The sequence below is a fragment of the Centroberyx gerrardi genome, chromosome 1 (genome assembly GCF_048128805.1).
Source record: "Centroberyx gerrardi isolate f3 chromosome 1, fCenGer3.hap1.cur.20231027, whole genome shotgun sequence".
Taxonomy (NCBI): domain Eukaryota; kingdom Metazoa; phylum Chordata; class Actinopteri; order Beryciformes; family Berycidae; genus Centroberyx; species Centroberyx gerrardi.
The window spans coordinates 15,703,253-15,715,264 of record NC_135997.1 but is presented as its reverse complement, the minus strand read 5'-3'; the positions used below and the strand labels follow the sequence as shown (position 1 = coordinate 15,715,264).

Sequence of the window (12,012 nt, the reverse complement as noted above, 5' to 3'; positions counted from 1 at the left end):
TTCCTCCCACAGTTTTCACAACTCAGGAGAGAACATGGTGGAGGGAGAGAGACGAGGATAAGGAAAAATATAATGATGAAATTATAAAAATATAAATATGTGAAAATGTCAAACTATCTGCTTAAATCAACAACGCATGACCCCATGATAATGTTAGGCAGGAATCATGGTTTTGCACCACTAACCCAATTTTACATTAGGGTCAGGTCATGGGTTTTTCCAAAACATTGCAACAGTCAGTTTGTGCCCAACACTCCTCAGATTTGTATTTAGGTCCACCTAGAGGTCGCCGTTATCATGAAGTCCTGCAATTACAAAGAAAACAGGCTACTGTACAGCTCAGTGTATAAAAGGGGATCTTTTGACTATGTGGGAGGGTGGGCGAGGTGGTGACCTGTCTTCTTTCTGTTGTGCTTTGCAGTTTTAATTTTCTTAAACTCCATTGACATCTATAGTATCATTATTTTTAATTAATGTAGTTTATTATTCAAAATGTAAGTCCTGTTTACAGTAAAGGGGCTTAAATTGTTTATGTATCAAAAGGCTAAATTAACACAATGGCCAAAAGTAATCCAAATTGAGGACTTTTTTTTAAATTAGTGATCCTTAAAACCAGCCTAAGGCTTTGATGATGTTCAGCAAATCACTGAATCTGATGGTGTGTATAATTGACTCCATTGCTTCCATTTTATTGCATTGCAGTTATAACCAGTACTACTACCAGTACTAACCAACTACTCAAAGGATAGGTGAAAGGAACCCAGTGGCTTAACATACAGTATGTGCTGGGTGACAGAAAGACAGATGACAGAAAGAAACAATAGCATTCATTCTTTGCACCTTTTGAAATGTGTCCAAAATACCACCCAACACATGTTTCTTGGAGATATCCAGGTTGGCTATAGTCACTGCCAACTCTAAATAAAGGTTAAAAATATTTCCTTTCCCTTTTCTTGTAAATCTTAAGCCCTTTAGAAACATTTAATTCATCAGTTCTTTACCCTCATGTATGTGTAACAAGGGACCACATGCACGCACAAATAAACAAACCACATAATTTTAATCAGCTTTATTCTTATGTTGTTTAAATTTCTTGGCAGAGGAACATTGCATTTCTGCACTCCATGTTGAAAATTCTCATACAAGGAATACAAGCGGACCTGGGAAAAACAGCTGAATATGTTTGGAATACTTAAAAGTGTCAGGGGTGCTTGATTTTTGCTATTTTGCAAGTGATTTGTCTCCTCTTTAAGATGTTTGTGTGCCTGGTAAGAATCAAGCACACCTCAACTAGTTTAAATATTTGAAAGCATATTCAAATCTTTTTTTATCCAGGTCTACATACAACAGCGGAACACACATGACTTCCTGATCAAGTACTCTCCATTCACCATCTGGATGAGAGATTGGGTTAAAACGTCCCCCTACACTCAAATGAGGGGGACACAGTAAATATGATCACAAGTGCGTAAGAAATACAAAAAAAAGAAGCATTCATCGTTGGTTACCATTCACCCATGTAATTCTGAGAAAAGTTGAATTCCCTTAATGTGGTAGACTGCAAGGATCAGACCTTACTAACAGGCTGGCATTAAAAAGAAACAAACACAAAACCAGCAAACTCCACTGACAGCCACAGTGGGGTACAGGCCCCCAAAACTCCATGTTGACTCCTGCAGAGATCAGTCAGCAGGTGGGGTCAGAGGTCATGCCGTTAGACGGAGGTGCCCTCTGTGGGTGGTGCCGTCTTGTTGTCGTCAGGCTTCATGGCTGGGAAGAGCAGCACCTCCTGGGAAACAAAACAATCGTCAGCTGAGCGGGATTTCTCACAGGAGGAAAGCGGAGGAGTTGAGCTTCTGCTTCTGTGATAAAACAACAGTGAGACCTGCCAGCCTTGGAGAAAATTCTGGAGTGCCATGTGGAGTTCAGCTCATGTATGTGTGTGTTGCAAAAAAATACCTAACACATACTGTACATTACAGATAAATGACCTATTTTATTGATCAGTGACAAAATTCTGACACTGTCCATGTACCTGAAATAAACATTGAACCATTTACAGTGGCTCAACATAAACCAGCAGTAAAAGATTATAGAATAACTGATCAAATCAAATTTCTCTCCTTTTATCCGTTCTGCTCTAACCAATCAAAATGTCAGCTTGACAAAGGTCAACTTGACTCAAAGCCGTTTGTTTTTTTAATTAGGAAATCCCCTTCGCTAGGCTTCCTCTCACAAGGAGATGTATATTCTCAATCTTGGCTCCCATATAAATGTTTTAAACTCTGGGAATGCTGCCTTCAAGTGCTGTCAGCGGTATCGTAATTATGAGTTGAGCACCCACGAATGACCCAAAAATTGGCAAATGTGACAATATAATAGAAAATGGAAAGCATGGAAGCTAGGTCGACAACTGATGGTCAAAGAGATGTGTCGGGTGCTTTGATGAAGGCTTTATGCTGAAACACATTAGACTGATGAAGCCAAAACAGAATGGTAAACTTAGACCAGGGGCCAGTTGCATTAAGCTAGTTTAAAACTAGTCTAAGCCATAGTCTGGTGTTAGAATCTCAGGTTGGACTAGGCTAATTAAGACTGTCTGTTACATATTACGACAGACTTATTTTGAGGTAGGAAAGTTAGCCCCTCCCCCTGGCTAATCTTGAGTCAAGAACTTTGTTGTTATGGCAACAAGTCGGCCTAACTGTCAGAGTGGGAAGTTAAAATACTATAGCCATTTCATAAAAGATGGCAAATCTTTGGTTTTTGGAAAGAGCCTGAGTTTAGAGACAGAAACAACCTGTTAGAGATCTACAGCAAACAAGAAGTAGTAGAAACAGGTAAATATAAGAGTCTATAGCAAGTTTGAGTTAAGGCCACATTTAAGTCTAAGACTAGGTCTATCTTTATGTAACTGGCCCCAGGTCTTGTTTTTTGGATGTTTGGAGTGCCGCTTGTTTTTGTTGTTTTTATTTTTAGCACACAGCATGAACTGCCTGAGCTCTAACCGCTACTGATCCTGGCTGGATGACACCTATGGGTGATGGATCACTATCTTGCTACACTGGCCCTATGGCTACCATCATGAATAACTATTTTGCTATTAACATCGATTACACATTAAAGCTGCATGCCACTGTGCAGATTTGCACTTGTAGTTTTAGATATTATTGTTTACAGGGTTTGCACGCTATAGTGATTTTCAAATTCAAGGACTTTCCTGGACTTTTAAAGCACTCAGGAGGACATTTTCCATGACCAAAAATAACCAATCCAGTACTGTATATCCACACAAAAAAGATAAATACACTGGCAACATGGAACTTTTTTTTTTAGCTTTAAATCCCCAAACTAACGCATGACGACTCCGAATGCCACGACACAATGTATCCACTAGTCGGCAGTGTGCCCCCACTTTGAACTACGTGACCCTGTGTTCATACATGATCGATTCCATGTCCTGAAATACCTAACAGAACTACTGGCAGGCTATTATGGAATGTAAGGCAAAGCATTTCGATTACCAAATAAACTACTGACCAATCCCATCACATTTTGATTTTTTTTTATCCTATTTCAACGGCCTCATACATTGTTCTACCTTCTGTTGACAGCGAGTTCACCACGCTTGTCTTTCGCAGTCCTCCTCATATTGTTAGACTTTGATCAGTGTAAAGTGCCCCGTTGACTCGATTTTGTTAAACTGTCTATGTAACGAAAGAGGCCATGCCTGTCGAGGAGGAGGTACTGGGTGTGGCGTTATCCATCCTTTCACCCGCTCTAGCCACGCTGCTGCTTGGGGACGGGGTTTCTCTAGCCATGTTGCTGCCTGGAGATGATAAAGGCCTTGAAGACGATCCAAAGAAGCCGTTTCACTGTCAAACTGCTGCTTTGCCTTTTCTTTAATTTCATATGACTTCTGAGTGCAGCTTCATCCATTCACAGATATCAAACTTTTTCATGCACTAGCGACATCCCGCCTTATATTTGTTTGTTTTGTCTTCCTGAAGCCAGTCCTTGTAATCTTCGTTTTTACGTTAAAGAAACTTGCTCGGTATGATTTTTGTTTTTGCTAATTTAGATACGATACGACTTAAAAGCAGATTTTAAACGTTATCTAAGCTCACTGATGAAAGCTCGCGCTCGAAGAAAATGGCACCTGTACGTCGTTATATAGACGCCCCTCCCCCACCCACTATGCAGTGCAGTGATGATGCTTTTCGGAAATACTGTAGACTAAATTTAAAATATTTTTCTTGATAAGATTGTTTTAAAAGTTGTTACGCGCATATTTATGTAAGAAAAATGAAGTTTTAAAATATTAATTCCATGACTTTCAAGCACATTTGATCAAAAATGTAATTTTCAAGGATATTCCGGGACTGGATGTTACCATGAAATTCCATGACTTTCCAGGTTTTCAAGCACCTGTGTTTAGCATTATATATAAATTAGTATTGATGTATGTTTCCAAGTATATCCAGAATAGAAAATTGTCATGATTTTACAGTACTGTCAGTTTTTCTGTTAAAAAAGATAAAAGGTGCTGGTTAAATTTTTTGGGTGCTACCTTGGCACAGGGGTTCAAAATCAGCCTCGTCTACTCAAGATAAACTGGCCAGTGATGGAGAGAGTGAAAGTGGGAGGTGGAGGGAGGGAGGGGTCATACTAAAGTCAAGAACGCTAATTAGCAGGGAAAATGCCATTATGCTATTGTCAATCATCCCAGCTTCATGCCTCAGCTAGAATTTATCAGTCAGGTTGAAAAAAACAAAAAACAAAAGTGTATTTTAGAATAACAACTCTTAGCAGCGTACTGTGATATCAAAATGAGCTTCTACACAAAATGCGTTCAGGTTGGAATGTCTCGAAAGAAATGAACAAGTTTGCATCATGATTTGTACGACAGCTTTACCTTGATGTTGTTGGAGTCTGTGAGGAACATGGTGAGACGGTCGATGCCCATTCCCCAGCCGGCAGTTGGCGGCAGGCCGTACTCTAGTGCTGTGCAGAAGGTCTCATCGATGAACATGGCCTCGTCGTCACCCTCTGCCTTGGCCTGAAATCAAACATAAATTACTTTGAGGGTCCAACCCAAATTATCAGCATGCACTGTCACTCAGTGAATTAGCAGTTTACTCTTTTATACCGACCATGGCCTGCTGCTCGAAGAGCTCCCTCTGTCTAATAGGATCGTTCAACTCGGTGTAGGCATTACAGACCTCCTTCTTCATCACAAAGAGCTCAAAACGCTCCGTTAGGCCTTTCTGTGTTCTGTGCCTGCAACAAGAGAGAGAACATCAGCATCATCTCAGATCTGGAAGTGGAAACAGATCTTCAATTCAAGAGCTCTAAGTAGCTTTATACAATACTGTGATTGTGTGTTGGTTTGCTGATGCAACTGACTGCAAATATTTATGACTTCAAATCACACAGACTGGGCAGATGCTAATCTAGCAGCTTCAAGCTAAAAACTGGAGCAGAAACATTCACACGGCTTCTACAGGAAGCCTTCCCTTGTACAGGGTTGACTAATAGTAACAGCACCTACTTTTAAATGTTAAGTACTATAGGAGTTTTCTAACGGATATTTAACAGGGTAAAACCTGAGAAGTTCCTCACCATTTTGCCAAGGGGCTCATGATTTGAGGGTGATCACAGATAAATGTGGGGTTGATGCAAGTGACTTCAAGGAAATCTCCCACCAACTGCAGGAAAAGAAACTGCGATTAGTAATGATCTAAAAGTAAAAAATAAATCATTTATGAAGAGATTGCAACACATGTCAGATGGTTTATCAGCAGAGCACCTTGTCGAGGAGGCGGGCAGTGGTTCTGGGTGGAGGACACTCCACTCCTTTCTGAGCACACAGGTCATCGAAGAATTTACGTGTCTCTGAAGAAGACAACAAGACAGTGGGTGATTTTAGGAATTGAATTCCTATGCATTTCACCTTATGAAATATCTCATGAAATATGACATGAACAACAAAGTATAACTGGCAACTTTAGTGACTTAGTTGAAATTATTTGTACAACATTTAGAAGTGAAGGTATAAAATAGTGAACAAATACAATGATACAAAAAAACAGAAGTTTGTGAAAGGGAGATAAAAAGGGTTTATAAAAACACCTCAGAAAAGAAAGAAAGACAGAAAGTTTCCTTTACAGGCAGTTCTCTTCACACGTATCGCTCTGAGTTCCTATAGCTTCTCACCATCACTGTCATAGGTGTCAGCAGGAGGGAATTTGACGCCCATCTGCTTCTCCAGGTCATGTGTCATGCTGACTCTTCTGAAAGGTGGAGTGAAGTCGATCTCATAGGCCTGTCCCTCCGGACCGTCGGGGTGATAAGTCACCTTGTACCCTCCAGTGATGTGCTTCACCATTCCTGGAGGGGAGAAGCAAAGAACCACTGAGTTAAGGAAATAGAGTTACACAGATTTGTTCATTACATGCTTATACAGGACAGCCCAGGTGTAAGGCTGTAGAAACAAACTGGGATCCTAACTGTAAAGTGACAGACAAACTCGCACATGACTGAGAAGACACTAAGAAGAGATGGACCTTTGAAAAGCACCATGGCATTACATCACATAATGGCAATAAAGTTTTTGAAACATGTCACTGAAATCCTGTTTAGACAATGCTATCCTCAATAAGACAGATAAAAATGTTTAAAAAGGTAATTTTTGTTTTTAATGTGGGATATTGTCCTGAAAGTGATCAAGGCATTGATATTAGGAGCCTTGTAGACGCCTATCAGACCGATCTCCACATTCTGTTTCGCTTTGTTTTAGTCCTGCGTCACCACAGTGGAAAGTACTGTGGTTTTGGCCCTGCTGAATCTCATCCGGTGCTACAGAGCATCTGGTCAAAACAAAAGTGAAACGGTATGCTCTACACTGGTTGCATGTGGTATGCGATAAGACTAGAGATGGGCAATACACATTGATACCACCTTGACCAAACCAGTGAAAACTAGCTTATCACTAGTTACGTGATTGCCAGCTGTGAGCAGCAAAAAAAGTAGTGTTTTTTCATGACAATCATGGATACAGGCAACACTTCTGATCTTTTAGCAACACCACTTATTTAGACAACAAACGGTGATGAGCAACCATGTGCAACCAAACAATGCACCAGCTGATTTCACTGATTAGTTCCTCTCTGGTTGAAAGTGAGCTAATCAGTGAAATGATTTAATCTTTGGTTGAAATGAAAACCTGCAGACTCTCTGCCCTCCATTGCCCATCACTGTGCTAGACAGTACATACTTTTTAGTTGTCAGTGACATTAAATTGCCCAACACTCTGATATAGGTAAACATGAGTTAGGGCTACTCTGTATTTTAATTTAGCTAGCATGTTGTTGTAAGTGTAATGTCACGTACGTACTTATGACATCCAGAACTCACATCAATAAATCAGAGCAGATCCAGCTCGTTTACAACCATAATATGGATCTTGAAGTTGAAGAGATGTGACTCTCATGCTTTTTATGAGGCTGTTGATAAAGAGCTGTGGGAGCAAACTTGTCATGTACAGGGACGTAGTGGAGGGTAAACTCACCTCAACTCAGTTTACCTTTTTATTTATGAAGAGTTTAACCACCTTTTGCACATCAGTATGGCAGGCTCATCTTTCTTCATTCAATCTATTAATGTATTGCCTATATAGAATTGCAATTCAACTTCTGAAAAAAAAAAAAAATCCTATAGAGCTGACTATGAGTCTTCACTTACCTGAGAGGAGTTTCTCTGTGATGTCCATCAAGTCATGGTAATCTGCATAAGCCATGTAGAACTCACAGGTGGTGAACTCTGGATTATGGGTCAGATCGATGCCCTCGTTCCTGAACTGACGCCCGATCTCATACACTCTGTCTATCCCACCAACCACCAGCATCTGGGGATAAAACATCATGGTATACAGTGAACTGCATGAATATTTAGACAACATTTGATATTGACACATGATATTTTGGCTTACTCAACACAATGAAGATGAAATGACACAATGACTACCAGTTTCAGGACTGTCAACTTTAATGTGTGGGTATTTTCACACTGAAGAGCAGTTGAACAACTACAGCCTTTTTGTAAATGCCTGTAGTTCTTTAACTGTTGTTTTGATATGTTTTGATATTTGGCTGAAAACACCCTCACATTAAAGATTACAGTCACTTCACATATAAGTAATACGAATGGAGCCCCAAAACATCAATGTAAACTAACTGCACATGATTACAATCAAAAACTATGTAAAATATTTTAAATTTGCTCACAGCTTAGTAAAATACTCTCTCCAACACTGATCTTTGATTATTGTTTGTGATGAATATTAAAAAGGCACGTTACCTTGTGGTAGAGCTCAGGAGCAATTCTCATGTAGAGGTTCATGTCCAGCTCATTGTGGTACGTAACGAACGGACGGGCCACTGCTCCACCGGGAATAAGGTTCATCATTGGTGTCTCAATCTAAATAGAGAATGTTTCAGCAAAGCAATCTTACAATGATTTATTTTCAGCTGCCTGAAATGTGCGACAAATGTACAAAATAGCAGGAACAACATACTTCTACAAAAAGCCTTTGGCTCATAAATAACTCGAGAGCGATATGTGTTGTGTAAACGGACATTTTAACAATTTATCTTACCTCCAAAAATCCCAGCTGGTCCAGGAAGCTGCGCAGGTAGGTGATGATTTTGGAGCGCGTAATGAACTTCTGTCTCACATAGTCGTTGAGGATCAGATCCAAGTAGCGCTGACGGAATCGTGTCTCCTTTGGAAAGAAAGAAGACACAATGGTGAGAAACAGCTGAACATTACTTTGGTGTGAATTATCAATCATGACAGGGCAGCTTGTCTTGTTCCCCTCGACATGGGGGCAGCGTGACCAGAGTCAAACCGAAAGATAAGGAGATTTTGTGGGACATAAAAAGAATAATGAAGACATTAATTACAATGCCTTGAGAAAGTATTTAAACCCGTTGACCTTTTCCGCATTTTGTGATGTTGCAGCCTGAATTAAAAATGGATTGAACTGAGATTTACAGTCTACACAAAATACCAAAATGTGCCTGTGAGAAACTGAACGATCCTCTAAATCATCGCTCTGTAATTCCGTTGCATGTTTGCATAATCAATTGCTTTTTCAATTCTGTGACCTTTTCAAGGGCAACATAGCATGAAACGTCTATTTTGACGGCATATTTTGCTCATGGTGGCGAGTGTTTCATTCCCCAGACAGAAAAGAAGAGGCTTTTTGTGCGGACCCTAAATGAACGCAGTGAAAGTCTCACCTTGTCTTTGAGGCCAAAGTGGAGGTGGGGCAACATGTGCAGACAAGGCGACAGCAGCGTCATCTCTATGGGAATGATGCTCAGCTCCCCCTTTTTTGTCTTCCCTGGGTTACCACGGACACCGATGATGTCACCACGCCGCAGCTTGTTGTTGATGGCCACAAAGTCGTCCTCAGACTTGTAGCTCCTGACAGGGACAAAAGGGAGACATGAAGAAACGAAAACAGGACACTCAAAAGTGTTCACACGGGGAAAAAACATTTATAGTATGGGTGCTGATTTTACTGTAAGATGTGCAGTGCTGAAACGATTAGTTGATCGACAGAAAATTAATTGATTAGAATTTTGCTAATTGATTAATCAATCAAGTAAAAATACCAAACATTTGCTTGTTACAGCTTTAAATGCTAAGATTTGCTTGCATTTCTCTGTTTGATATCATTATAAAATGAATACTTTTTTTTGGCTGCTGGTCAGACTTTGTCATTATTTTTGACTTTTTATAGACTAAATGATTAATCGGAAAAAATAATCGATAATAATAATAATTTTTAGTTGCAGCCCTAAAAATATACTTAATATCAATATCCCCTTTCAGCAAACACCCACCCAGAGGTTTCATTCTGTACCTTGAGTTTGCCATAACTTGCAGCTTGCTGCCTTCCCCTCGCAGGTCATAGAAGAGCAGCTTGGCACCAGAAGCCCTCTTGGCATGGATCCGGCCTGCCAATCACATATGAAGCTTGACTTTGTTTGTCACTAGGAAATGACTGCAGAATTATACAAACACAATAGTGGCTTAAGTATCTTAAATTTGCAAAATATTCTTAGTACCTGACACAGTGAGAACAACATCTGTTAGCTGCTCTCCAGGCTGCAGGTTATTGTATTTCTCAATGAACTCTGTGAGTGACAAATCTACATGATATTTGTGTGGGTACGGGTCTTCTGCTGTGCCCTTCAGCGCTTGGACGGCCTGGGTGCGGATCTTGTAGTATTGCTACATTATAGGGAAAACAGATGATAAGTTATTAGTTATATAATATATATATTAATTAAGGGTTGGATAAGTGAAATGTAAGGTATGCACATCCACAAAACTCACATTAGGGTCAAGAGTCTCCTCATCTGCCCCAAATGCATTCTGCACCCCTTGGTCATTGGATTCCTTCTTCTGGTCCACCTGCTCTTTGGTTTTGGCTTCCTTCTCAGCTGCCTTCTTGTCGGCTTTCATTCGCCTCTTCAGCTCACTGACAAGAAAGGAGGAATCAAAGAAGAAGAAGAATAAGAAGCACGGATCAGACTTCTAACTTGGCTGCTACTGTTGGAACTACAAGCGAACCTCAAACACCCCAGGAATGGAGAAGTTCATATTGGTGAAATGTTCAGGTTGTTTAAATACATTTACACTTTAACGTTATTCTGAATACTAAACTTTAAGTCGAACATGCCTGCATACCAACAAATATATTTCTACAACTGTACGCAATTAGATACGTCTCCACATAACCAGGATTTGTGATTTGTTTTCTATTCAGTTGATGTCTGAGGTTTGGAAAACCAAGGTTACAGTATGTCGAAAAACAACAACAGCAAAGCACAACAACCATGCAAGTAAGGCAGAGGGAAGGGAAGGAAGGGAAGTGGACCACATGTTACGATGACAAAAGGTTGGGTGTTTTTCTCATTGGAATGGAAAAGCCACCAACCTTTTGTCACCTCTCCAGCGGTTCCCGTAAACTAGAGGTGGGGCTGCGGCTGTACAGGGGGTCGCACATTTTAACCACTGTGCCCTGACCCCAAAGGCTTGGCACAACTGCTGCCTGGCCGCCCTGACCACACACAGCATACTGAGCTACACCAGTCAGTGGCCAGACCTGAGGAGAGACATACACACACACTGCAAAAGCTGTCTTTGGCCCATGCAGCACCAACACTCTTACTTTCTACTACACCATACTGGACAGAAATCATATCCAATCTAACAGTGATGAAAAAAAAATCAATAGCCAAGAGGTTGCCATGACATTACTAGCAAGGAAAAGAAAGGCAGGGGAACATAATTAACACCATTTCAACAATGATTTATTCCACGCTGTTAAACATCTACCATTTATACCACCAAATGGCTCCGTTAAAGGAAATTGGTACCCAGAACAGTGTGCTTTCTATAACATCAGAAAATGAAACTACAAACGAGCGAAGGGTGGCGGACATTTCTGTACATGCACTATGGATTTTGTAGTTCTACTAAATGGCTAAATAGAAAGAAAAGCGTTAAGTGAAATAGGCATCCGACCATGTTCAAAACTACAATTACCACCTAATGTACACAGTGCCTCGACCCGAATTGACTGCTGGGAAGTGTAGGCCTGTGGCATAAGACCATATGGAACCCTCACTTCACTATCATGCTTTGACCTGATGTAATACTGTGCAACATTACATAACCGCCTTCAATCTATAATGCCGGTCTAAGCGCAAAACCCCTTACAAGAAAAACACTACGTAAGGATTTGGAAACGATTTACAATGGAGGGAGGAAATAAATAAGCTCACTTTTTGCTGAGTTTGTCTCCGTCCACCGCTGTCACGTCAGCCATCTTCTTGATGCTGCGCTCCGAAATGCGCCGGGGACGCGACGCAGCCCAAAAAGAACGCGAGAACTTGATGGTGCGTTCGGGTGACTGTCGGAAATGGGTAAACCGGC

General features: G+C 40.6%; 1 protein-coding gene across 2 annotated transcripts; it reads right to left on the bottom strand.

Annotated features, from left to right (window-relative positions):
* Positions 1 to 1,054: 1,054 nt before the first annotated feature.
* On the bottom strand, positions 1,055 to 11,922 carry kars1 (lysyl-tRNA synthetase 1). Of its 2 annotated transcripts, XM_071910031.2 has the most exons (15): positions 11,862 to 11,906; positions 11,012 to 11,179; positions 10,408 to 10,552; positions 10,137 to 10,302; positions 9,932 to 10,025; positions 9,303 to 9,489; positions 8,657 to 8,782; positions 8,359 to 8,478; positions 7,744 to 7,906; positions 6,217 to 6,390; positions 5,810 to 5,895; positions 5,623 to 5,708; positions 5,154 to 5,280; positions 4,916 to 5,059; positions 1,055 to 1,789 (listed from the first exon to the last, which is right to left on the bottom strand). In XM_071910031.2, exons 2-15 carry the CDS (start codon positions 11,149 to 11,151, stop codon positions 1,715 to 1,717), a joined length of 1,833 nt encoding a protein of 610 aa, XP_071766132.1. In that variant the 5' UTR covers positions 11,152 to 11,179; positions 11,862 to 11,906; the 3' UTR covers positions 1,055 to 1,714. The 2 variants fall into 2 exon arrangements, with proteins under 2 accessions (XP_071766132.1, XP_071766133.1); XM_071910032.2 differs by lacking the exon at positions 11,012 to 11,179 and having other exon boundaries at positions 11,862 to 11,922.
* Positions 11,923 to 12,012: the final 90 nt, after the last annotated feature.

Bases quoted from the DNA above. Each gene is read 5' to 3' on its own strand.
- kars1 (XM_071910031.2), bottom strand. From the start codon at position 11,151: ATGCTGTGTGTGGTCAGGGCGGCCAGGCAGCAGTTGTGCCAAGCCTTT. The intron at 10,303-10,407 runs GTGAGTTTTGTG...CCTATAATGTAG, and splicing joins AGGAGACTCTTGACCCTAAT to CAATACTACAAGATCCGCAC. The intron at 8,479-8,656 runs GTAAGATAAATT...TTCTCTATTTAG, and splicing joins ACCAGCTGGGATTTTTGGAG to ATTGAGACACCAATGATGAA.